The sequence below is a fragment of the Malania oleifera genome, chromosome 13, assembly GCF_029873635.1.
Source record: "Malania oleifera isolate guangnan ecotype guangnan chromosome 13, ASM2987363v1, whole genome shotgun sequence".
Lineage (NCBI taxonomy): Eukaryota > Viridiplantae > Streptophyta > Magnoliopsida > Santalales > Ximeniaceae > Malania > Malania oleifera.
The window spans coordinates 15,906,709-15,934,169 of record NC_080429.1 but is presented as its reverse complement, the minus strand read 5'-3'; the positions used below and the strand labels follow the sequence as shown (position 1 = coordinate 15,934,169).

The window sequence follows — 27,461 nt, the reverse complement described above, 5'->3', positions numbered from 1 at the left end:
GGTTTTTTCTTTAAACAAAATCTCATGTGGAGATTTTTCATTAAGTATTGATGCAGGAAGAAGATTTATCAAATGTGCTAATGTCATTACACATTCTCCCTAATATCTTAAGGGTAGATTAGCCTGAAATCAGAGTGCTCTTGCGACCTCTAATAGGTAGCTATGCTCTCTTTCCACTGCTCCATTTTGTTGGGGTGTGTGTGGACAGTTGGTTTGGTGTATTATTTCTTTGTTTAAAATGATTTCTTGAAATTCCCATACACAATCTCTTGGGAATTATCTGACTGAACTAATTTCACATGTACCCCTAATTGAGTTTCCACCATTTTCAAAAATTGTTCAAATAGAAATGAGTTTTCACTTTTATTTTTCATTAAGTGAACCCAAATACCTCTCGAACAAAGTGAAAAAATAGTGAGCTCTAGAATGTGTGTTAGTTTCATAAGGTCCCCAAGTATTAACATGGATTAATTCAAATAAGTTTCTTGATTTATTTCTACTAATAAGAAATGACAATTGAGTTTGTCTAGCCCCGTGACATGCATCGTATAGGGAAATGTTTTTATTTCAAGTAAAACATCAAATAAACTTTTTAATCTAGAAAATGGGTTATGTCCAACCTCTTGTGTAACAATTGTAGTTGATTCTTCAATCTCACTACATTTGCACAAATCTAATTTTCCTCTTCAAAATAGTAGAGCCCCCACCCCCCCCACCCCCCCGCCTTCCCTTTTTTTCATTCTACCCACTCCAATCACCCTCTTGGTGGTAGGGTCCTAAAAAATACACCCATTTGGAAAAAAATGTTACAAAACACTTTAAATCTTGGGTAATTCTACTAATTGATACTAAATTGCAGGTGAACTTTGGCAAGAAAAGAACATCCTTTGGCAAAATGTTTTGATTTAGTTGGATATTTCCAACACAATCAATCTATGACTTTCTTCCATCAAGTAGCGTAACTTGTGAAATAGATTTTCTTGGATTTTTGCATTTTAATAGCTTTGAATTTGATACAACATGATCAGATGCTACGTGTTAGCTTTGGTGTATTCCCAAGAGGGGGTGTGAATTGGAATTTTAAAACTTATTCCTAGGTTAAACTAGATGTTAGCAGTATTTCACAACTTAGGGTCTTTCTATGCAATTCCAAATGCGTAGATAAATAAAATGTGCGGAAATTAAATCATGCGCAGCATTCACAGAATAACATACATGTGCAGGAATGTAAATTGCGGAAATGTAAACAATGCACGCACGATATGTTATCGGGATTCGACCAATACTGCCTATGTCCCTGCCTTTAGCTCGCAAGCCCGAGGATTCCACTAATGCTCACTTAACGGGTGGAGCGGCACCGGTTACAACCAGGTCAATTAGCGGGGCTGACCTCCACCTACACCTTACCAGAATGGTGCACCTAATTTTCCTAACCAAGTCTAAGCCAATCTGGGACTATTCAATAGGGCTAGTCTCCCTCTTCAGGCCAATGCTTAGAATACAACGAATATAGTACAAACCAAACTGGGTACAGTGATTGTACTTCTCAATCAAGCATATATGTACCAATTACAATCAATCAATGCACATCGATGATATAGGAATTATAAGCTCAGTGCTAAATGTGTGCAATCAACACTCAAGATAATGTCTATACTCAATCAAGCATAAAAGTGTATGAACAAGCTAATCTTTGAAAATTTATATGAAAATGTATCTCAATCACAACCTATGGTTCAAAGATTTGCACCAGGATATATCAAAATATCTCAACAAATATTTACTTAATATTCAAGCGCAAGAGATATTCAAAACTTAGTTTGTAAAAATATTTTTGTGCACACAAAAATTATAAGCTAAGGTGTCTTGCAATCTAGATGCTAAGACCCACAAGATATTCAAAACTTAGTTTGTAAAAATATTTTTCCAAAACTATTGTTTTTAGGCTAACTAAGTTTGTTGATAAGTTGGTCTCACATGAGTAAGGTGCTTTTATTCCCGGGCGTAATATTTTTAAGAATATTACGTTTGCACAAGAAATGGTTCATTCTTTGCACAAAAAAATGGCTGGCGGCTATGTGATGGTAAAGCTGGATATGACTAAGGCTTATGACAGAGTGAATTGGAATTTCCTTCTGGAGGTTCTTAAGACTTTTAGTTTCTCTGAAAGGTTTTGTAAGCTCATAAAAAATTGTGTGGAGTCCCCGTGATTTTCCGTTATGATGAATGAAACTTTTAAAGGGTTTTTTCAATCAACTAGAGGCTTGAGGTAAGGGGATCCACTTTCTCCTTATTTATTCATCATAATGGAGAAGGTTTTGACAAGGTTGCTTAGGAAAAACTATGAGACATGTCGTATTGGACAATTTAATCATCCGATTGGGACCCCTTTGGTTTCGCATTTGCTTTATGCGGATGATATTCTTATTTTTGCAAATGGTGGGAAAAGGTCTATTAGAAATTTGGTTCACACTCTAGAGATGTATAAGAAGTGGTTGAGTTAAAAAATCAGCAAGACAAAGTCTGCGTTATTCCTTTCGAAATACATTACTTCTGCTCCGAAACGTAGTTTAGTAAGAATCACAGATTTCATGGAAGGTAAATTCCTAGTTACGTATTTGGGTGCGCCTTTGATTTCTGGAAAATTGTCTTCCAAGATCTTGGAGCCTCTTGTGGAGAAGATTAGGAAGAAAATTGTAGGGTGAAAATTTAAGTTGCTCTCGCAAAGTGGAAGGTTGATTTTATTAAAACATATGTTGTCTAACATGCCGATACATTTGATGCCAATTATTAATGTTTCACAGGTCACATTTTCTTGCATCAACTCTCTTCTTGCCAATTTCTTATGGGGAGAGGTGAATGGTAAAAGGAAGATTCATTGGCGCTCTAGGGTGAAAATTTGTAAACCCACCTCGGAAGGGGGGTATGGGCTTGAGAGATCTTAAAGAAGTCCAAAAATCACTTTTCATGAAGTTTGCCTTCATAATGCTCACTTCTAACATTGTATGGTCAAGTTTTTTTAGGACTAAATATTATAGAAATGATCATTTATTAATAAGGAATGAGATACCAAATGACTTTCGGTTCTGAAAATCAGTAACGGCCACTATTCCAGAAGTTATAGATAATGTTAAAATTTTGGTGAGAGGTGGAACTCTTTTTTTTTTTGGTTCAATAGGTGACTTACATCAGGACCATTAGCGGTGCGTATTGAGGATATTTTGAATAAGAAACTATATATTAAGGATTGTTGGCTGAATAACAACTAGAACTTTGATTTATTAATGGAATTGGTTGGGGCCAACAGAACAATGGAAATCTTGCATAATGTGTCAGCTGGTAAAAGTGGTCAGGATATATTCATATGGAAGCCTAACGACAATTTCTCTACAAAAACGGCATGGGAGGCAGTGAGGAGTAGAAGTGATAATTTGGAGTGAAATGACTGTTTTTGGCATTCTCTATTGCCTAGAAGAATCTCAATGTGTTTATGGAAAACCTGGTTTAGATGTTTGGTAGTAGATGATAGAATTTAGGCCAAAGGAATATCGATAGCATTAGCTTGTGATTGCTGCCTGCAGAGAAGTCAGGAAAAAGCTGATCACATTCGTTCTTTAGGTGAGGTGGCTTCACAGGTTTGGCATCGGGCTAGTATGGTCTTGGGGATTCCTTTCCAACAATTAATTCCCTAAAAAAAAACAGAATTGCAAACTGGTTTCACTATGCACGAAAATCATCTATTAAAGGTATTTTAATCAGTCTGATTCCGTGTCTGATGATGTGGTGCCTTTGGAATTGAAGATGCAAAGCAAGAATGGAAGGAGTTTATCAAAGTGCGGATCAGACGTGGAGCAGTGTTCGATACTGGGTTAGTTCTTTAGCTGAGAACTCTAATTCTTTTTGAAAATTGAAGCTATCAGACATTACGATTTTGAAAGAGTTTCAAATTTAGTATCAGGGAGTTTACACCAAGCCTGGAAAAATTATTTCGTGAGTTAAACTCTCAGTAGGGTGGATAAAATTTAATTGTGATTGGAGTTGTAGGGGCAATCTGGGTACTTTAGGAGGTGAAGGAATCATTCGGGATTGCCATGACATGGTGAAAGTGGCTTTTTCAAGCTATTTCGACAATGGTATGAATAATAGTGTGAAATTAAAAGAAATTCTGGAAGGAATTCGTTTATGTAAACGACTTTATTATTTTAATCTGATTATTGAAAGTGACTCGCGAATTATTGTTGAGTGGTTTCGGAAAAGTAGATGTACCTTATGGTATCTTTGGGATTTTTAGGAGGACCTCATGGCGGAGTTATAAGGAGTGAATTTCATGGTAATCCATTAATATAGGGAAGACAATAGTGCGACTGATTTTCTCGTTAGAGAAGGAGAAATGAGAAAGTTTGCCATTTACTTAGAATAACATCTTTTACCACATTGTCTAAAAGGTATCCTTTAGATGGATATGTTGGGTCTCATTTTCTTTCGTCATTAGTTCATCCTCTTGATTTTTGTTTGGTTGGTTTAGATTTTAGTTTTTTTTTTTTTTTAATTTTTGCTTTGATAGGTCTGCTTAGATTTTTTTCTTATTTAGCTTTATTTGAATTTGTAATCCTATTTTGATTGGTTGTTGGTGTTGTTTTTGGAAGGTCTTTAATGTTTTTTTTATCAGTAATCTTCCAATGCTTGTCTTGTAATCACAATATTCTTCCGCCAAAAGTAAGGGTATATCAATAAATAATTGAAGGTGCCGCCTTCCTTTAGCTAAAAAAAAAAAGTTGTGACACTAATAAAGTTCATCCTAGGGTTGGTGCCAAGGGTGGAATCCGAAAGATTCATTAATTGAAATTATTGATAATCAATTAAAGAAAATAGACATAGAAGGAATGATTAAACATTAGACTTTTGACTAGATTGCATGGTCATACGGCGGAGTGGATTAGGTCCAAAAGCTGAGTTTTTTCCCGTTTTAACCCTTTATTTTTTAAATATATTAAATAATACTTTTTTCGGAAAAATATTTCTTGGAATAACCCCGACGTAATCTCGCTACTTGGAGTAGCGAGATTTGCCACGTGTCATTTTCATAAAAACTATATTATTTAATATATTTTTTTAAAAATGATAAATCAGGAAATAAATTATTCTGCGTAATAAATTATTTCCCGATTTATTACGCAGAATAATTTTTTTAAAATATATATTTTCATCTTAAATATAAAGATAAATATATATTTTTCTAAAGAAATCTCAAAATTTTAAAATATATATTTTTATATTTTTCACTAAATCTCAAAAGCACTAACTTCTGTTTAAAATTTTAAATTAAAGCAATTCACATATTATTTTGGAAACCACAATTTAATTTTTAAAAATTGCTAACAAATGATCATAGTTTAAATGTCTTGTTGATAATTAGGCGGAATTTTATTTAATAAATAATAAATTAACAAAATGTAAAGAGAATTATTTAGAGTTTGAAATGATTTTTATTTACCATCCCGCGACAAACCCCCAAAACTGTCACCGATTTTCTCTCCTCTCCAGAAAATCGTCCCCGATTTTTCTTCTTTCTCAGCCAAAAATCTATTTTTTTCAATTTCTTTTATTTATTATATTTTCTGGGTATTTACATCCAATTCTATACCTTTTTTATATGTATATTCAAAATATTTTTTAAAAAAAGCTAAATTTTTATAAATTTTTAAAATTTTAAATATTAGGAAATAAAAATATCTTCCACAACTAAGCAAGTCTTTAACATTTTTTTTCTCATCTCTTATAATAAAGATAATCCATCTTTACTTTGAATAATAAATGTATACATAATTATCATATCTTAATCTTCTCTCATTTTTTTTTATTAATTGAACAAAACAATAAGTAGAAACACCTAAGGAGTAGTCTTAGAAAGATTATCTCAAATAATTAGAATTCACAAATAAATACATTAATTACACAAATCTTTGATTTAAGAATATTTAACCTCAAAAAAGCCAACATACTTTTTTTTTTTTTTGTTTCTTAAAAAGAATCAACTTTTTACTTTGATTTTTTTATTCATCGATCATAAAAAATCAGTTAATAATTAAAATAAAAAATTATATTTGGGAACTTGAATTCGAGAGTCAAATTTAAATTTGGGTAAAATTATAAAAAAATATTTATTTTTTGTACAAATACATAAAAATCATATTCATAATTTAAATTTCAAACTCTAAATATATATTATTATTTTTAAATATTTTTTAAAAATAAATAATATTTTTGAACGTTATATTTTCTGTCCCTTTAACAAACTGTCAATGTATATATATATTAATTTCAGGTACAATTAAAATTTGTAATTTAAAATAAAGTTCAAATTTTCAATTTATTATACAATAAATTTTTTTAAGATATATTTTATAAAAATGATAAATCGGGAAATAAATTATTCTGTGTAATAAATTATTTCCTGATTTATTACACAGAATAATTTATTTTTCGAATTTTTATTTTTTAAAAAATATATTAAATAATTTTTTTTATGGAAATGACACGTGACAAATCTTACTACTTCAAATAGCGAGATTTGCTTAAATCTCGCTACTTTAAGTAGCGAGATTACGTCAAACTTATTTCGGGAAATATTTTCCCAGAAAATGTATTATTTAATATATTTAAAAAAGAAAGGGATAAAATGGGAAAATACTCTCCAAAAGCTAGGCCGGTCAAAAGAGTGAAAATTAATTAAAACATATAAGAGAGTAGAAGGAATTGAAGAGGCTGGTAAAAGCGCAACCGGACAAATTAACTACAAAGAATTACCAGCCAGCTAGCGGAGCGACGTCGTACGCACCCATCGAGAATGAAAGTTTTGTGTTTTCTTGGGTTTCTTTTCTTTTTAAAAATGTCAATTCATGGATTTTTTTCTTTTTTTATTCATTCGACAAGACAACCCTTCGCCAAAATATCAACACGTGGCCTGTCAGGACCCGTCATTTATCATGCACAGTACCCCAACCCCATCACGCCACCTTCTCTCTTACTCTGGCTTCCTTGCTCCTCTCTTATCTAGAGAGAGAGAGAGAGAGAGAAGAGAGAAGAGAGTGAGTTCTCGTGGGCATGCATTATCAGCAGAATAGCAGCAGGCAACAGCTGCCCACACTCATGAGCGCTGCCCTTTTATCCGTCATGCTTATGCATGCATGTGTTCATATACATATACATACAAGGATATACTTATATATACGTAGAGATATGGTAAGATTTAATGCAATTAGGGAAGGGAGAACCTCTACAGTTCCCAGACAGATATGTATATATATATATAACAACAAGCCATTTATGTATGTATATATGTATGCATTTTGAAAAAGTAAAAGATTGAACCATATATGTATGCAAATGTGATTTCTTAATCTTTTCCTTAGCTGTTTATGGCAAAAGGCAACTGAGAGCGTGATTTGTTTTCCTCCTTTAGTAATGGCTAATGACAGTGATTACACCACTTAGTACTGCTTTTAATTAATCCCACTTTCTGTTTTTTTTGTGAAAACCTAGCTAGCTAGCTATCTGGTCCTCCTCCTCTTACTGTTTACTTCTGAAAATAAGAACACACAATCCCCCCTCCAAATACACAGAGAGAGAGAGAGAGACTCATGGGGAGAGGCAAAGTGGTGATGGAGAGGATAGAGAACAAGATAACGCGTCAAGTAACGTTTTCAAAACGCAGGAATGGGCTGTTCAAGAAGGCTACGGAGCTGTCGGTGCTGTGCGAGGCCGAGGTCGCTCTCATCGTCTTCTCCAGCCGCGGGAAGCTTCACCACTTCTCCAGCACTGAGTAATATTTGTCTTCTTCCCTTTCACTCCTACTCCCTCCTCCTCTCTCTCTGATTTTTTTTTTGGATGAACATTTATTTTTCTTTACCATTTTGTTTTGACTATTATATATATTACTCGGGAACCCCATATCTATGTACAGATGCATCTTCCTTTTTGTGATGAACATTTGCCTCTACTTTTCTTCACAGATCCAGCGAAATCCTTAGCTGGTCTTCGATGATTCTTATATATATATACAGATAGATAGATATAATTTTTTCCTTCAGAAGTGCATGTTTTTCTGGTATTATAACACGATGAATCCACATGCATATTCTGCTGATAAGGTTCTCTTAGTACGTTTCCGTGGATGGAGCAAGAAGAACGCCAATGGTAGCATGACGCGTTTGTTGAGTCCCTTAATTGCATCTCCGTAGAGTCGTAGACTCTCTCTCTCTCTCTCTCTCTCTCTCTCTATATATATATATATATATATATATATTGTTCTGTGATGAGTACACTGAATCCATATCTCTACAGTAAGGGCTGGGTGGTGATGGGTGGAGAGGAGCACTCAGTCACTGGCTGTGACTGAAACTCAGTGAGGATAAATACCAAACAAGTATATTTCAATCTGAAAATAATACAGAGGAATTAAAATCTCTCTCACGGCTCACTGGCTAATCTCTCTCACACACCACATAATATAACACAATACACACACCTATTTATAGCTATTACAGAAGCAATAAAATCAACAATGGTGGGTGTTTAATTCAGAGGAGGTGGGCTGGTAGGTGGAGTAGGCAGCCTGCAAATCTCCAATGTCCACAACGGTGGGCTGCCGGTCTTCAAGTTTAATCTTCAACATCCCCCCTTAAACTTGACTCTCCTAATTTTGTCATTCCGAGCATTGTCTTCAGTCTTGCAAAAATATCATGCCTGAGTGGCTTTGTGAAAATGTCAGCAATCTGATCATACGTTTTGCAAGATATCAATTCCACTTCTTTTTCCTGTAACCCTTGACGACATGTTTTGCTTTGTATCTCTGGACTTCTCTTTGAGTGTTCTTCTTGGTCTTGTAGACCCATTTTACACCAATAGTTTCGTGGCTCTTCGGAAGATTTGTCAACTCCCAAGTCTTGTTCTTCTTGATGGATTGAATCTTCTTATCCATCATTTTTCTCCATTTGTTTTCTTCGTTAGCTTTCTCAAAGCTATTTGGGTCACTAGTTAGCAACAGGCAGTTTAGAGCAATATATTCTTCCATTGGTTCTGTATTTTCATACAGATCGGCTAGATTTCGAGCTCCTCTAGGTCTCATGTCTGAGATTTCACGCTCAATTGGTGATGGAGCTTCATTCCTCTGTGGTGAACCATGTGGAGGTGTCTGCAGCTCAGGAATTTGTGGCTCGATAGCCACTTCTCTTGTCTGTGTAGGTTCTTCTACTTCAAGTGTCAATTCCGCATCTTTGGAACATTCAACCTGGTCCCATTTCCAGGATTCATTTTCTTCAAAGATGACATCCCGGCTATGAAAGACTTTCTTGTTGATGGGATTGTAGAGTCGATATCCCATGGTGCTATCGCCGTATCCTACAAGGATACACTTCTCTCCTTTATCATCCAGCTTTGTCCTTCTTGCTTCTGGGATCTTGGCGTAGGCTATGGAGCCAAACACCTTAAGATGACTCACACTGGGCTTGTGAGTACTCCAGGCTTCATATGGTGTCTTTGTATCAAGACTCTTCGTTGGACACCTATTTAGCAGATAGACTGCACATAACACTGCTTCTGCCCAAAAACTCTTGGGCACATTTTTATCCATTAACATGCTTCTAGCCATGTTAAGAATTGTGCGGTTCTTCCTTTCAGCTACACCATTCAACTGGGGAGTGTATGATGGTGTGAACTGTTTCTGAATTCCTTGTTGTCTAAGGAATTCCAGGAAAGCTTCGTCTTTGTACTCTCCTCCTTGGTCTGACCGGAGTGACTTGATGCGGAAGCCACTTTGTTTCTCCACAAGAGTTTTGAACTCTTTGAACTTATCGAATACCTCTGACTTCCTTTTCAAGAAGTAGACCCAGGTCTTCCTACTGTAGTCGTCGATGAAGGTGAGGAAGTATCGATTCTGTCCATTTGAAAATGGTCTTAATGGACCACACACATCTGTGTGTATTAGCTGGAGCGGCATGGTTGATCTCCAGTCGGTTTGCTTTCCAAAGCTGTTTCTGTGTTGTTTGCTCAAAATACAGCTTTCACATATCACATTTGGATGATGGATATTTGGTAAGCCCTTCACCATCTTCTTGCTTCCCAATTGTTTCAAACTTTCAAAGTTTAGATGCCAATACCTTAGATGCCATAGCCAGTCTTTGTCTTTGATGATAGCGCTCAAACACCTTGGCGTATCATGTTGGATGGCGAGCGGAAACATTCGATTCTTTGCCATTTGAACTCGAGTAACAAGCTTTCCTCGAGCATCTATTATCACCATCTGCTTATCACTGAGGCTAATTCGATAGCCTCTCTCCACGAGCTGTCCGAGACTAAGTATATTAGTCTTCATGGCTGGCACATAGTAGACGTTGGAGATGTAAGCATGATCTCCAGACTTCTGTTTGATCAAAACATCTCCTCTCCCTTGGACTGCAATTTTAGAATTATCTCCGAAAGATATCTCCCCCTGAACTTTCTCATCAAGTTCAAAGAATAGGTTCTTTCTGCCAGTCATATGGTTGCTGGCTCCAGAATCAAGGTACCAAACGCTTTGGTCCTGGGGAGTTGAATTGTGTGCCATCAGCATCAATGACTCTCCATTTGCATGATCTGTTTCGGCAAGGTTGGCCTCCTCGCTAACCTTTTCTTGTTGTCGCCCCCAACATTCATTGCTATAGTGTCCATACTTGTGACAATTGTAGCATTGAATGTTTCTTTTGTCTACATTTGAGCGATTATTATATCCTCCTCTTCTTCCTTGTCCTCTACCTTGTGGGACATAGCTCTGTTGATTTCGTCCTCCTCTAGTGGGACCTCTTCTGCCTCTGCCACCTTCTCTGGAGTTAAAATTTCCAGAATTTCTTCCACGAGATCCTCGGTCTCGTCCTCTTCCTTGTTGTGACGTCCCCCCTTTGTCGTATCTATCTGTAGTGAGGGACAACTTCGTTTGGAGAGCTTGCTCCATTGCTTTATCATCACTTCTTCTATTGACTTTTTGCTCATGGGCTTGGAGTGAGCCCACAAGTTCTTCTACAGACATTGTTTCCAAGTCTTTTGTTTCTTCCAGGGTCACAGCTATATAATCATATTTTGGATCTAAAGATCGCAAAATTTTTTCACAAATTCTCTCGTCATTGAGAATTTCTCCATTTCTTCTTAATTGATTTGATACTACCATTACTCGTGTATAGTAGTCTGAAATGGATTCAGTAGACTTCATTTTGAGAGATTCGAACTCACCTCGCAATGTCTGAAGACGAATCTTTTTTACTTTATCTGCACCTTTGTGTGTTCGATGGAGAGAGTCCCAGACTTCTTTAGATGTCTTCGCGGAGGCAATGATTTCGAACGTGGCCTCATCAAGGCCTTGGTAGATTATGGATTTTGCCTTGCAATCTTTCTTTCGATCGACTCGCAAGGTCGTTCTTTGAGCTTCGGGCATAGCTGCTTCGGCTTCTTTTGATGGGCTTTCTCTGTACCCATCTTCAACGATATCCATGACATCCTGAGAACCTAGAAGGGCTCTCATTTGAATCGACCAGTTGTCATAATTCTCTCGGGTCAATTTTGGAATGACCGATTGGATAGTACCGTTAGCCATCGAATTCAATATATAAAAAATAGAGAAATGGGGGCTGATTTCGGTAAATCTAATGCCACCAATAAATTCAGAAGATTGAAAAACCTTAGGAACCGGTTTTGGTTTGCAAAGAACCGGTCTAAAAATCACTGAACCGGCTATAGGAAAATCCTGGGGAATTTTAAACTAACCGGTTTAATTTAACGGCCTTTAAACGGCGTTAACTGTTCCGTTAGGCCACGTGGCGCTTTCTGGGCGCGCCGCGTGTCGGCGCTTAGGAGCGGGTCGGATCTCGTTCACGGATCAGGGTTGCGGGTTTGGCACGCGGGTCGCTGACCGGGTCGCGGGTCGTAGATCCGGGTCGCGGGTCGCTTTGCGGGTAGGATCTCGCCAATCGGGCGAGGAAGACGCGTGCAGGCGCGTGTCGCCGTCGTCGGAGTCTTGCCGGCGCGTGGGCAGAACGGTGCTTACGTGGGAGGCGCGTGGGAGCGCGTGCGGGATATCCCGGTGTCTGTTTGAGACGTGGTTTTCACCGTTGGAATCGTCTCGAGCTTAATTGCACAATGGTAGGCTCAATTTGATATTTGGAGCAACTTCAAAACTGGGAAGAAACTTGAATTTCTTCTCTGTTCACCTCTGTTTGGTGAATTCCGGCGTACCTGGACGCTCTGATACCACTGATGGGTGGAGAGGAGCACTCAGTCACTGGCTGTGACTGAAACTCAGTGAGGATAAATACCAAACAAGTATATTTCAATCTGAAAATAATACAGAGGAATTAAAATCTCTCTCACGGCTCACTGGCTAATCTCTCTCACACACCACATAATATAACACAATACACACACCTATTTATAGCTATTACAGAAGCAATAAAATCAACAATGGTGGGTGTTTAATTCAGAGGAGGTGGGCTGGTAGGTGGAGTAGGCAGCCTGCAAATCTCCAATGTCCACAACGGTGGGCTGCCGGTCTTCAAGTTTAATCTTCAACAGGTGGGGCACTGCTCGATCTGCTCTGCTCTGCAATATAACTAACAAGGCTGAGGTATAGGACAAAACCCTAGTTTACTTATTTTCCCTTATTCAAAAAAAAAAAAAAAAACTAACTAGGGTTTTCTGTCTTCCTTTCTACTCTCTTTCTACCTACTTGCTTTAGTATTTCCTGGAATTTGTGAGGTTGATAAACTCTTTACTGTTTTTTTTAATCGAGCCATAAAATGGGATATGTACCAGACAGCGATTGATAAACTCTGTTATTGTTAAAACAAAGACAACTGATAATGGAATCATTAATTAATACTGATGTAAATTTTATTTCAACAGGTGTTTATTATGGTTGGGCAAAATCCTCTCACCTTTTAGTCACATCTTTTTTGAAAAACATTTTCAATATAATAATAATAATAATAATAATAATAATAATAATAATACGCTATTAACTGGTTCTTTTATTTTCAATTATTGATCATAAATAATAATAATCGTTAATTTTGGACATCTCTTAGATTGATAAAATCAGCAGTTCCATCAATATCTCATGAGACTAAATCATTACTGATTACATTTATATATTTTGGTCTTAGTTCAATTTTATTTAAGCAATAAATTTTGACTCTAACTAGGGTATGTTGATGGGTGGAGGAACACTCAGTCACTGGTTGTGATTGAAATTCAGTGAGAATCAAATGCACAATAAACACTTTCAATTTATTTCAAATTGAATTACAGAGGAGAATTAAAATCACTCTCGCTCACTGGTTATTCACCTTCTCTACACCACATAATACATTGCACACACACACATCTATTTATAACAAATCATAGAACAGTATAATCAACAATGGTGGGAATTAATCGTCAACGGAGGTGGGCTGGTAGGTGAAGTAGGTTGCTTGCCAACTCCCAAAAAATCAATAGCAGTGCGCTGCCGGCCATCTCCAGTCAAGTTTAATTTTTAACATCCCCCATTAACCTTGACTCTCCTAGTTTTGTCATTCCGAGCATTATCTTCAGTCTTACAAAAATATCATGCCTGAGTGGCTTCGTAAAATTGTCAGCATTCTGATCATATGTATTGCAAAATATCAATTCTACTTCTTTATTCCTCTAGGCCTTAGCGACAAGTCTTACTTTATATTTCTGGACTTTTCCTTGAGCATTCTTCTTAGTCTTGTAGACACATTTTACACCAATAGTTTTGCGGTCCTTCAAGAGATTCGTCAGTTCCCAAGTCTTGTTCTTTTCGAAGGATTGAATCTTCTCATCCATCGTTTTTCTCCATTTATTTTCTTCGTTAGCCTTCTCAAAGCTAATTGGGTCGCTAGTCAGCAACAGACAACTTAGAGCAACATACTCTTCCCTTGGTTCTATATTTTCCATACATATCAGCTAGGTTATGGGCACCTCTAGGCCTCATGTCTAAGATTTCACGCTTAATTGGTGATGAAGCTTCATTCCTTTATGGTGAATGGTAACTGCGTGGAGGTGTATGCACTTCGAGAACTTGTGACTCGATAGCCACTTCTCTTGTCTGTGTGGGTTCTTCTCCTTCAAGCGCCAATTCCGCATCTTTGAAGGATTCAGCCTGGTCTCACTTCCAGGATTCATTTTCTCCAAAAATGACATCCCTGCTATGAATGACTTTCTTGTTGATGGGATTGTAGAGTCGATATCCCATGGTGCTATCGTCGTATCCAACAAAGATACACTTCTCTCATTTATCTTCCAACTTTGTCCTTCTTGCTTCTAGGATCTTGGCGTAGGTTATGGATCCAAACACTATAAGATGACTCACACTGGGCTTGTGAGTACTCCAAGCTTCATGTAGTGTCTTTGTATCAAAACTCTTCGTAGGACACCTATTAAAAGGATAAATTGCACATGATACTACTTTTGCTCAAAAACTCTTGGGCACATTCTTGTCCTTTAACATACTTTCTGGCCATGTTAAGGATCGTGTGGTTCTTCCTCTCAGCTACACCATTCAATTGGGGAGTGTAGGTCGGTGTGAACTGTTTTTGAATCCCTTGCTGCCTAAGGAATTCTAGGAAAGTTTCGTCCTTATACTCTCCTCCTTGGTCTGATTGGAGTGATTTGATCCAATAGCCACTCTATTTCTCCACAAGAGTTTTGAACTCTTTGAACTTGTCGAATACCTCTGACTTCCTTTTCAGGAAGTAGACCCAAGTCTTTCTACTGTAATCATCGATAAAGGTGAGGAAGTATCGATTCTGTCTATTTGAAAATGGTCTCAATGGACCACACACGTCTGTGTGTACTAACTGGAGTGGTATGGTAGATCTTCAATCGACTTGCTTGCTAAAGCTATTTCTATGTTGCTTGCTCAGAACACAGTTTTCACATGTTACATTTGGGTGTGGATGCTAGGTAAGTCTTTCACCATGTTCTTGCTTCTCAACAATTTCAAAGTTTCAAAAATCAGATGTCCATACCTGAGATGCCATAGTTAGTCTTTGTCTTTGATGATAGCGCTCAAACACCTTGGAGTATCATTTTGAATGGCGAGTGAAAACATTCGATTCTTTGTCATTTGTACTCGAGTAACCAACTTTCCTCGAGCATCTGTTATCACCATCTGCTTATCACTAAGGCTAATGCGGTAGCCTTTCTTAATAAGCTGTCTGAGACTCAAGATGTTAGTTTTCATATCTGGCACGTAATATACGTTAGAGATGTAAGCATGATCTCCAGACTTCTGTTTGATCAAAACATCTCCTCTCCCTCGAACCGGGATTTTAGAATTATCGCCAAAAGAGATCTCCCCCTGAACTTTCTCATCAAGTTCAAAGAATAGGTTCTTTCTACCAGTCATATGGTTGCTGGCTCCAGAATTAAGGTAACCAAACACTTTGGTCCCGGGGAGTTGAATTGTGTACCATCAGCATCAACGAATCTCCATCTGCATGTTCAGTTTCGGTAAGGTAAGCCTCCTTGTTAACCTTTTCTTGTTGTTGCCCCCAACACTTATTGCTATAGTGTCTATACTTATGACAGTTGTAGCACTGAACGTTTCTTTTGTCTATGTTTGGGCGGTTATTGTATCCCCCTCTTCTTTCTTGTCCTCTGCCTTGTGGGACATAGTTCTGTTGATTGGGTCCTCCTCTAGTGGGATCTCTTCTACCTCTGCCACCTTCTTTGGATTCAAAATTCCCAAAATTTCTTCCATGAGATCCTCGGTCTCGTCCTCTTCCTCGCTGTGACGTCCCCCCTTTGTCGTATCTATCTGTAGTAAGGGACAACTTCATTTGGAGGGCTTGCTCCAGTGCTTTATCATAACTCCTTCTGTTGACTTTCTGCTCATGGGCTTGGATTGAGCCCACAAGTTCTTTTACGGACATGGTTTCCAGATCTTTTGTTTCTTCTATGGTCACAGCTATATAATCAAATTTTGGATCCAAAGATCGTAAAATTTTCTCACAAATTCTCTTGTGATTGAAAGTCTCTCCATTTATTCTCAATTGATTTAATACTACCATAACTCGTGTATAGTAGTCAGCAATAGATTCAATAGATTTCATTTTTAAATTTCAAAATCACCTCACAATGTTTGAAGGCGAATCTTCTTCACTTTGTCTGCACCCTTGTGTATTTGATGGAGAGAGTCCCAAACTTCTTTGGATGTCTTAGTGGAGGCGATGATTTCGAACGTGGCCTCATCAAGGCCTTGGTAGATTATGGACTTCGCCTTACAATCCTTCTTTCGATCGGCTAGCAAGATCGTTCTTTAAGCATCAGACATAGCTGCTTCAGCTTGTTTGATAGGCTTTCTCTGTACCTATCTTCAATGATGTCCATGACATCCTGAGCACCTAGAAAGGCTCTCATTTGAATAGATCGGTTATCATAATTCTCCCGGGTCAACTTTGGAATGACCGCTTGGGTAGCACCATTCATCATTGAATTTAATATATAAAAAACAGAGAGATGGGGATTGATTTTAGCAAATATGATGCCACCAATGTGTTCAGAATGATGAAAAACCTTAGGAACTAGTTTTGGGTTACAAATAATCGGTCTAAAAGTCACTGAACCGGCTAAAAAATTTTGAACCAATTTAAAAAACAAAAAAAATGATTTGACTTAACTGCCAAAAGACGATGTCAGATAATACCGTTAGGACACGTGGCAGATTCAGCGTGTGCCATGTGTCGATAACTAGACGCAAGTCAAAAGCCGGGTTGGGTCATGCTCGCGGGGCTAGAGCCAAGTTGCTGGGCCAGGTCGGATCTCACCGGTCGGGTGAGGAAGACGCGTGCGGGCACATGGAGCGCATGAAGCCGGCGGTCAGTGTTCTTGTCGACGTGTGCGACGCGTGTGGGACAAGCTTAAACCTATTGGGTCTTGGACCCAACCATGTATATAAGCACTTATCATCCACTCTAATTTTCCAATGTGGGACAAGCTCACAAGTGAAATTCTCAACAATCCCCCCCTCACTTGTGAGTTCCAGCTGCTCCCCCTTGAATGAAAATCGTCTCCCTTTTAGGAGTAAGCCCAATTCTCCAACAATTGCTCAAGTGGGCCTTACCACTGGCGCCCTACGTGCATCGGATTGCATTCCATGTGCCTCCGAACCAATCCTACCTCTCAAGTCTTGACCCTATTCCATCCGCAGCCTATGATCCTTATTGGCCTCAGCCACACACTTGGTCCTCCAACTGTTAGCACGTCAGGAGAATTAGTTTCACATGTCGACTTTTCACGATGTCGCACACCCAAAGTTATGAACCGTCTGCTCTGATACCACTTGTTAGGACCGGAAGAGCCCATGGGTGGGCTTGATACACATGAGTGAACACCAACTTAATCCAAAAGCTTAAGCCTATTGGGTCTTGAGTCTAACCATGTATATAAGCACCCATCATCCACACTAATTTTCCAATGTGTGACAAGCTCACAAGTGGAATTCTTAACAAAACAAACACTGCAGGGATGCTGAAGCTGAACTAAAAATACAACCCATCCTTATTGTTAGATCAAGAAGAGCAGGAGAAAATTAGATGGTATATTATCACTGTAGAAGGGGTATTTATACATAAGGAGACTATACAAAGAAAGAAATAACCATTGTACAATCTAATCAAATCCCCCAATCATTCCTATAATTAAGGCTAATCAAATTCCCACAATTACTCCTATAATTAAGGCTAACATCCCCCCTCAAACTCAAGATGGTGATGAGGAAACCAACTTGAGTTTGGAGAGTAGAGGTAATGAAAACGTCTAGTAAGGTGAGACTTGGTAAAAATGTTAGCAGTTTGATCAATAAATCGAACGAACAGAGATAAGTTTCAACAGACCACGAATAAAATGTTGACAAATAAAATGACAGTCAATCTCAATATGCTTAGTTCGCTCATGGAAAACATCATTGTGAGCAATCTGAATGACACTCCTATTATCATAATAATTAAAGAGGAGAGGCAGAATTGTGAACAAGACTCATATCTTCGAACAACCATATCGAAGCCATAAACACTCGAAAGAGGCATCCCCAAGAGCCTGATACTCAGCTTTTGTACTAGACCAAGCTACAACCATTTGTTTCTCACTTCACCAAGAAATTAGAGAGGTAGTAAGGAAGAAACAGTAACTAGTAGTAGACCAACGATCAGTAGGACCTCCAGCTCAATTAGCATCAAAATACCCTATAAGATCAAGTGACAAAGTAGAAGAAAAGTGAAGTCCATGAAACAATATACTCTTAACATAGCGAATAATCTGAAGAACAACATGCAGCATAATGGGTCGTATAGGGAGCAACCATAAACTGGCTTACCAAATGAACAACATGTGAAATATCAAGGCATGTGACAATGAGGTATACCAGACTACTAACCAATTGTCGATATAGAGTAGGATCTTCAAGTGGCGTTCCATCCATTGGAGTGAACCGAATATTTTGCTTAAGAGGAGTAGGCACTATCTTGTTATCAGTCAAACCAACATGGTAAATAAGCTCAGAATTATATTTAGACTAAGAAAGATAAAGGCCATCATAGAAAGAAGATACTTCTAGCCCAAGAAAGTACGTCAAAGTTCCCAAATACTTCATTTCAAAATGTTGGTGCAAATAACGTTTAAGGCTAGAAATGCATTCAGTATCATCACCTGTAATAATCATGTCATCAACATATAATAAAAGAATAACCATGCTACTGTTAGTTTTACCAATAAAGAGAGCAGAGTCATGAGGACTAAAGGAGAACCCAAGCTAATCAATGGTAGAACTAAACTTTGAAAACCAAGCACGAGGGGCTTGTTTTAAACCATAAATCGACAAAGACAAAAAACTTTTGAAGAAGCATTAGCATAGCTTGGTGGTGGCCGCATATAAACCTCTTCCTGAAGATCACCATAAAGGAAGACATTTTTTACATCCATCTGGTATAATTCCCATTTTTTAACAGCGATGATAGCTAAGAGACTTCTAACAGATGTAATTTGAGCCACACGTGCAAAGGTCTTTTCGTAATCAATTCCATACTCTTGTGTGAAACCTTTGGCAACTAATCAAGCCTTGTAACACTCCACATAACCATCTGAGCAAGTCTTAATTTTGTAAACCCACTTACAACTCACTAAAGTTTTACCAGGCGGAAGATCAACCAAGTCCCAAGTATGTGTCTTTTCCAATGCCTGAATTTCATCTATCATTACTTGCAGCCACATAGGATTAGAGCTGGCCTCCTTGTAAGAACAAATTTATTTAGAGATGCAAAGACAAAATAACAATGATAGTCATGAAATTTAGTAGGAAAACGACTTACTCTGTCAGAACGACGAAGGAGAGGAGGAACAGATGAAGAAGAATCAGATTGGACTCTGAGTTTAGTAGTAGAGTCTATAGGAGAACTATCAAGAAACAAGTCGATGGACGGATTAGTAAAGAATAGAGAAGAAGATGAGGCACAACCCTAAAATTTTGAGAGAGAAGACAACATTATTGTTTGATGTTAAAAAGTAACATGTCAAGATATTCAAAGTTGATTCAAAATTGGATCCCAACAACGATATCCCTTTTGTTCAATACAATAACCTAATTAAGAAGCAACATATTAAGAGATAGAAGAGTATTGTTGACCATCAATTGAAAAATATAATTTACCTTCCTATGTATGTTTGCCATTTTGGGAAAAAAAATCTTGAATTTTTGTCTCCCTCTTTAAGCCATAGCTCCCTTGATCTTACTCTCCATGAAGCTTCCTCCATGTCCAGCAACTACAATAACTTTTTCCTCATGTTCTCCTTTTTCGCTTTATCAGCTTCTTTCAAAATTGAAACTTCCTCTAACTTATTCCAACAATCTAACTCAGTTAACAACCCTTGCTTATGAGATAAAATTTCAACTTGATTTTTCAATTTCCATTCTTTTATGAGACCTTCCAGATTTTTCAACTTTTTGGCCAAATAAAAAGATTGTGTACCTGAATATCTGCTAGTATGCCACCAATTCTTCAACATTGAAGGAAAGCTTCTGATTTTCAGCCAACTATTGTCAAACTTGAACGGAACTTTTCTCCATCTTACTTACCTCTCCAATTAATTAAGGACTCTACCAATCATAGACTTTTTTATCAACATTGTCTCCTTTTTTTTTTTCTAAGATAATAGATTAAGCATAAAATAAAATAAAAATATATATTTTGGTTCCCTGTACATTCTTATTGCAGACTTTATCATTTAGTAGAGTAAATATATAAAAGCTAGAATAGCTTACATATTTGATCTCCAAATCTAAATAAATTTTAGAACTAGTACCTTGGTTTATGACCTAATCTTTGTTCAAATTTTTCTTAACAAAATGTCATATATAGTATTTCTCATAATAAGTTGATTTTAGGGATAAACTATATAATCATGAATATTTCTTTTGTGCTTAGGCGAGCTATATATTAGGTATATATTGAAAATCATTGAAAAAAATATATATAATTTCATCATTTGACTTCAAAAATTTTACTAGTTAAGGCAATGATAGTTCATTTTTAATTTTTATTTAATATAAAATCATTTAATTTGTATTCTTTTGCATTTTTATAATTCAACAATACTTATTAACTACTTTCTATTTGATTAAGGATTGAACTAACATGCATTCAATTAATTAACTTTAAAGCATTTTTCAACTTTGAGAAATTTTTGGGGTCTAGTGGAGGCCCATTGTGCTTGGGCTATACAATGTGTCATAGCTCATCTCTCGACTCATATGCCATTCCATCTCCCTTCCATTGTTCGAGCCAAGGCTTCCAACATGAAATTTTGATGCTTAATCTTGAGAATATTAATTAACCAAGAGGTTTTCAACTCTTAGTTTGTAATTCGTTCTCACTTTAGTTGTTAGTTCTTGTCATAATACTTTTTGGCATCGGTACCAAATAGTTAACTGCTAAGTCTCCTATTCTCTAGCTAAAAACTCTATCTTCTCAAATATTTCTTACTCTATTACATAAATGTCTGTGATTTCAAGCCTAATTCTTGATTTATCATACTTATTAATGCAATATGCGCACACACACACACAAGTCTTTTGACTTGAAGAAGTTCTATTATTTTTAATGTATCACTTATTTAAAGAAACTAGATAAAGTTAAATAGAAACAATAGCAGGATTTGGGTGGAAATTATTTTTGTAAATTGATTTAATCCTAAAATATGTTTTCGCCATTTCATTGATTTAACCATAATATAATACTAGCTAAAACTTAAAAAGTAGTGAAATGGGGATCATGATTTACATCCAATCTTACTTAAATGTGTAGGCATAACTTGGGGGGATCGTCATTTAAGTTTGATAGTAGCTAGTTAAAGTTAAAGGAGTTCCATGACGTGTGAATCAATGGTGGTACAGTTTTAGAGTTAACATTCATCCTCTTTTTTTGTTTTGGTAGGAAAACAAAAACCCTTGAAAGCTTGAATATAGGAATGGAAGGTTAATAATAAGATATAATCCTCTCTTCTTATGAAGGAATTATTGGCAAATATCAATAGGTGGGGAAGAAAAGAGATAACTCCTTTGACCACTAAGGAAAGGTCCAAATGGGAGAACTAAAAAAAATGCATTCTTTCAACTATTGAATTTGGAGGAATCTTCTTAGAGATTAGAGTCAAGGGAACTCTAGCTCAAGGAAAGGGACATGAACACTACTTTTTTTTTCCCATGAATGGCCATAGGACGTTTAATTATCTCTCAAGCTTTTGGTAAAAGACAAGGTTTTCTTAACCCAAGAATCCACCAAGAAGGAGGTTATTAGGTTCTTCCAAGAATTATACAATGAACCAATCCAATGGAAACATATGAAGGCTAAAAAAGTAGATTTAAAAAACTAATAGTAGAGGAAAGTGAAGAGCCCGAAGCTCCCTTTTAAGAGAAGGAAGATCGGTTTGCCATCAATTCATTGAATGGGAATAAATCACTAGGTTGGTCTTCAGCAAGAAATCCCAAGTAAGTGTGAGTTGTTAACTTGCATTAACTATATCTCTACCTTTTATACACTTTCGCCGCTCCTACCGATTGAATGATTTGATGAAGATAGCGATGGCGTAAGCAATTTGCTGACTAGACATGACACTAATCTAGAAATGTTGGGAGAAATCCAAAAAGATGATCTTTTGGTTACTTTCAATGAGTTTCATTTATTAAGCAAGTCTTAATTCAACCTTCATCATACTCATTCCAAATGGGGTGGGAGTCCAAGAATATGACAGGCTTTAGACCAATTAGTCTCCTCGGCACAATTTATACCATTCTTACTAAAACAATGTCTACCAAATTAGAGAAGGTGATGCCTTTGGTAGTTTCAAAGAATTAACAAGCTTTGATTAGAATAGAAAGATATTAGATGTTTCATTGATAGCTATTAGAAGATATAAGATATTTATATGACGTAAATAGGGGCATTTTTATCTTTCAAGCTTTTTTATTATTAATATATAAAAGAGCAGACCTGGAGCTGAACGTAACTCCAGGAAACTGCCGTTCCTCCTTCAATTTCTCATTCCTTCTTCTTTTCTTCTTTCCTCTATTTTTTTCTTCATCTCGCCTCAATTTCTAACTTTACAACATGTTATCAAAGAATTAATCTCCTCAAAATATAATTTTTCTGAGTTTTTTTCCTTGACACTATTTGAGGTTTTCTTTCTTATCTTCATCTGATCTGCTCTCAAAAACCTAATTTTTTGGTTTGTTTGAGAATCGTGAAGTCACTTTTCATCTTGGTTTCACTGTGCAACATCCCTATCAAGATGTCGTGTGTGTTCATGGTGATTTGCTAACATGAAGTTGCACTCTTGTTTCTGGTATCTTCCGTTGCCAAGCGAAACCCTATTTTTGGTCTTTGTTGTTGTTCGCTGATTGGTTGTAGCATGATGACGATGTCTGTTCATGATTTTTTTTTTTTTAACCAGAGATTGGTGCTCATTTTACAACGCTAAACAAAACTATAAATCTCTTACATGAACAGTAAAAATAGCACATGGGAAAATGGAGATGGACAGGCTGAAGGCAGAAGACTGTTGAGAGACCAACAGACACTATTGCTGAAAATGTTTTCTCTCCCCCTTTGCTATCATTGGGCAAGAAGACATCATGCAGGCTCCTGATATCAGGCTCGAATACTGAGAGCTCATGGTCTGCCCTTGACTTGTAGACAATTGATTTGTCATGAAACTTGAAGATGTGATCAAATAACCTTACCCCTTGATCTTCAAGGATCAATAGCCATCTGATAAGATCAGCGGGTGTGGAAACATATGGTCTCCCCAACTTCTGCTCCATCCCGGCATGATCACTGATCCACTCAATTAATTGTGAAATTAGACGAGAACAGGAAAGGCATCTATATAGGAAATGGCCTTCATCTGGTCACCATGTTTCCTAATAAACTGTACTGCATCGACTGCAACAAGCAACCACGTTATAGCAAGATTTTTTAGGCGGTTTGCAGGTAGCAGAACTCCGCTGTCTGAGTCAAGGAATGGATACTCTACCATTGCCATAGTATCGTACAACACTCTTCGTATAAGAACTTCATCTTCAGGACTCAAAGAAGTGCCAATTTTTAAATCCAATTATTGAATCAGATGCCCAACTCAGCAGATTCTAATGCAATTCCGCCCTAGGTCCTTGTCTGTTCATGATTAATTGTTGCAATCTTCTATTAGTTTCTAGTTTTTTTTTTTTTTTAAATTAGTGCTCAAAGATTTTATTTGCTCTTCTAGCGGTACTTAATTCTAGTTGTTGCTAGCCATCCCACTTGTAGCTACTGTTTTGGGCTACCACTTCCACATGGTAAAGTAATTCCTCTTAGGATGTTGTCTCTTATGCTCCATAGTTAAAGCATCCTCTTGAAGTTTTCAAGTTCTACCCTATGCTCAAGAATTTTGGATTGTTGCTATGTTGTTTAATCCAAGTATTGGTGTGCATATAGTACAGTATCATAATATTTGGGGTGGTTTTTGTGATGGGTGGTCTTAGCCTTCTCAACCCCAAAAACTATCTCATGGGATGAGACTTTTCCTCACACTTAATAACTAACCACCAAACCCCTTCCATAATCGATGTGGGATAACCCCAACAATCTCTCCTTCACACATCGGACTCCAAACCCCTCACGCATTGGGCTCCAAATCGGCTACATACCCGACATCCCGAGGAGAATGTTGAACCATGGACTTTGATACCAGTGAGGGATGATACTGGGTCTTCTCAACCCCCAAAGCTAACTCATCGGGTGAGATTTTCCCTCACACTTAATAACTAACTACCAAACCCCTTCCACAACCGATGTAGGATAACTCTAATAGTTTTGATGACCTCTACAAAGAATGCATCAACGGATACTATTTTAGTACAAATCATAGCCATCAAATTGGTTGTATCCTCCAATTGCATGTGAAGAATTCCTTCTTACATGGAGATTTGTGGGAAGAGGTCTACATGGAGCAATCTCTCAGGTATGTTGCTCATGGGGAGAATGGTATGGTATGCAAGTAACTATCATCTTAAGCAGATTAATTTCTTGAACCTAGCTAGTTTGACAAATTTAGTAAGGTGGTCTTTGCATTTGTTTTCCTTCAGTGCTACTCTGGTCATTCGGTCTTTGTTTTGTTGGGTGTCCCTCCTTGTCGGGCCCATGTCTTGGAAAGGTGCCCCCTTTTTTATTGTTTTGTTTTGCTTCTCTAAAAAGCTTGTCTGGAGCATGTTTTTTTTGTATTCTCAAAAGCACTCGCCTCACCGATCACAACTCTCTGTCCTGGGGTTGCATTGACCTCCACTTCCTTCACCATTTCTACAAGCTCCTCATGCCTATAGTAGCTACCCGATCCTTCTCTCTAGCACTCCAGCAAACTGCGGCCCCTTCTGTGACTCCGGCAGCTTCACAGCGCTACTGCTCGTTCTTAGTGCAAGTATCCTATTTTTTTCACGTTCCAGCAAGCAAAAGGGATTATTTTCAACATATTGAGCTTTTGGTTGTGTTTACATTTGTACTTGGGTTGGCTCTTGGACCTTTGTTCACAACATTTGGTGAGGTCATTCATCTTACTATATTTGTTATACACTTTTGTGTATTTGTAAGGCTTGTGCCTTTTGTACCAAATTTATATGAACCTTGGTAATAGTGGATTTGGACCGTCGTGTCCCATGGATGTACCTCAATATTTGGGGGAACCACATTAAATTTCTTGTGTCTCATTTTATTTATTATTTGCAGTACATCATTGATTTATTTGTCGGAATCACTCATATTTTTTTCCAACAAGTGGTATTAGAGTCGTGTTCTTTGGACTCATGAGGATTGTGTAAATCATGAATGGTAATGTTGCTGTATGATTAGTTTCAATGGAAGCAATTGGGTAACTTGGAAAATAAAAAAGTAAGATATTTTATTTTGAAAAGATTTCGATGGACCTATTGAAGGTGATAACCGAAAGCCTCAAAACATGAGTAATGATGAGTGGAATAGACTTAATAGAAACGTCGTTGGTGTCATCCGTCAATGGATTGATGAGAGTATTTTTCATCATGTTTCTACCGAAACTTCGGCATATGAATTGTATAAAAAATTGGAGGGTCTTTATGATAGAAAGTCGGTTACAAATAAAGCTTTTCTTTTCCGAAAATTGGTGAACTTGAAATATAAAGATGATGGTCGTATTACTGAGCATTTGAATGAGATGAAAAATATTATCAATCAACTTGCTACTATGAAAATAGTTTTTGATGATGAGTTGCAGGCCCTACTGCTTCTTAACTCTTTGCCGGAAAGTTGAGAGACTTTGGTTGTGACAGTTAGTAATTCGGCTCCCGATGGAATTGTTAGTATGAACCAAGTAACTAGCAGCTTGTTGAATGAAGAAATGAGAAGAAAATCAGTTGGCTCTTCTCATTCATAGGCACTTGTGACAGAAAATCGGCAGAGAGGTAGAAACAAGAGTAGATCTTCTCACCGTTAATGATAAATTAAGAGACTGGTCTAGCTTAGTTTCAAAAAAAAAGATATTGAGTGTCACTATTGTCGTAATAAAGGGCATATGAAGTGGGAGTGTAGAAAATTGAAATTCAATGAGTGAAACAAAGAGAAAAATTTTGAGAAAAAACATGAAGACACAACTTCAGTTGCATCTTATGGTGATCTTATGGTTGTTTGTGATGAAAGTTGTATTAATTTGACAAGTCAAGAGACTAATTGGATTATTGATTCTAGTGCATCATTCCATGTCACTTCTTGGGAAGATTTCTTCACTTCCTATTCCAAAGGAAGTTATGCAGTTGATCAGATGGGAAATGAAGGTTTATCAATAATTATTGGCATGAGAAATGTTTGCTTGGAAACAAATCTTGGATGCAAGTTGGTGCTCAAAGATAGATGTGAGGCATGTACCCGACATTCTACTAAATTTGATATCTACTGGAAAACTTAATGATGAAGGGTTTGACAACCATTTTAGTGATGGAAAATGAAAGCTCACAAAGGGTAATTTGGTGGTGGCTAAAGGCAAGAAGACTAATACACTTTACATTATGCAATGTAAAATTGGTAATGGTGTTATGAATGCAATTAAGAGTCACTCTTCCGCCGATTTGTGGCATAAGCGGCTTGGGCACATGAGTGAAAAAGGAATACAACTTGTGTTCAAAAAGAAGCTTCTACTCATAATGAAAGGTACCCCTCTTAAAACTTGTGTTTATTATTTGGCTGGTAAGCAACATAGAGCTCCATTTCGTACAAAATTTGTTACTAAAAAAATCTAATGTTCTAGATTTGATACATTTCGAAGTACGTGGTCCTTTGAAACTTAAGTCTCATGGTGGTGCACTTTATTTTGTTACTTTTATTGATGATTGTTTAAGAAAAGTTTGGGCTTACACTCTGAAAACTAAAGTTCAAGTTTTAGATGTGTTTAAGCATTTTCAGGTCAAATTTGAAAGGGAGACCAGAAAGAAGGTGAAATGTGTGCGCTCGGATAATGGTGAGGAGTACATTGGCCCATTTGATGCATATTGTTATAGCCAAAGCATTAGACATCAAAAGACCATCAAGAAAACCCCTCAACAAAATGGAATTGCGAAAAATATGAACCACACCATAGTGGAGAGAATGGGATGTATGCTCTCTCATGTGAAGTTGTCAAAATCATTTTGGGGTGCATGTAGCAATGAGGACGGTGGTGGACTTGATTAATTTGTCTCCTTCAACTCCTCTACTTGGTGAAGTTCTCGAAAAAATTTGGAAAGGTAAGGATGTCACTTATGTTCACTTAAAAGTGTTTAGTTGTCAAACATTTGTTCACATTCCAAAAGATGAAAGATCCAAACTTGATGACAAGACAAGGCA

At 37.1% G+C, this 27,461-nt stretch overlaps 1 protein-coding gene across 1 annotated transcript in view; it reads left to right on the top strand.

The window, feature by feature from the left end:
- The first annotated feature begins 7,640 nt into the window (after positions 1–7,640).
- Positions 7,641–27,461, top strand: part of LOC131145704 (MADS-box transcription factor 6-like) — a 44,264-nt gene continuing 24,443 nt past the window's right edge. The window contains exon 1 of the mRNA XM_058094902.1: positions 7,641–7,822. Coding sequence (XP_057950885.1) covers positions 7,641–7,822 — 182 coding nt within the window. The remainder of the gene's footprint in view (positions 7,823–27,461) is intronic.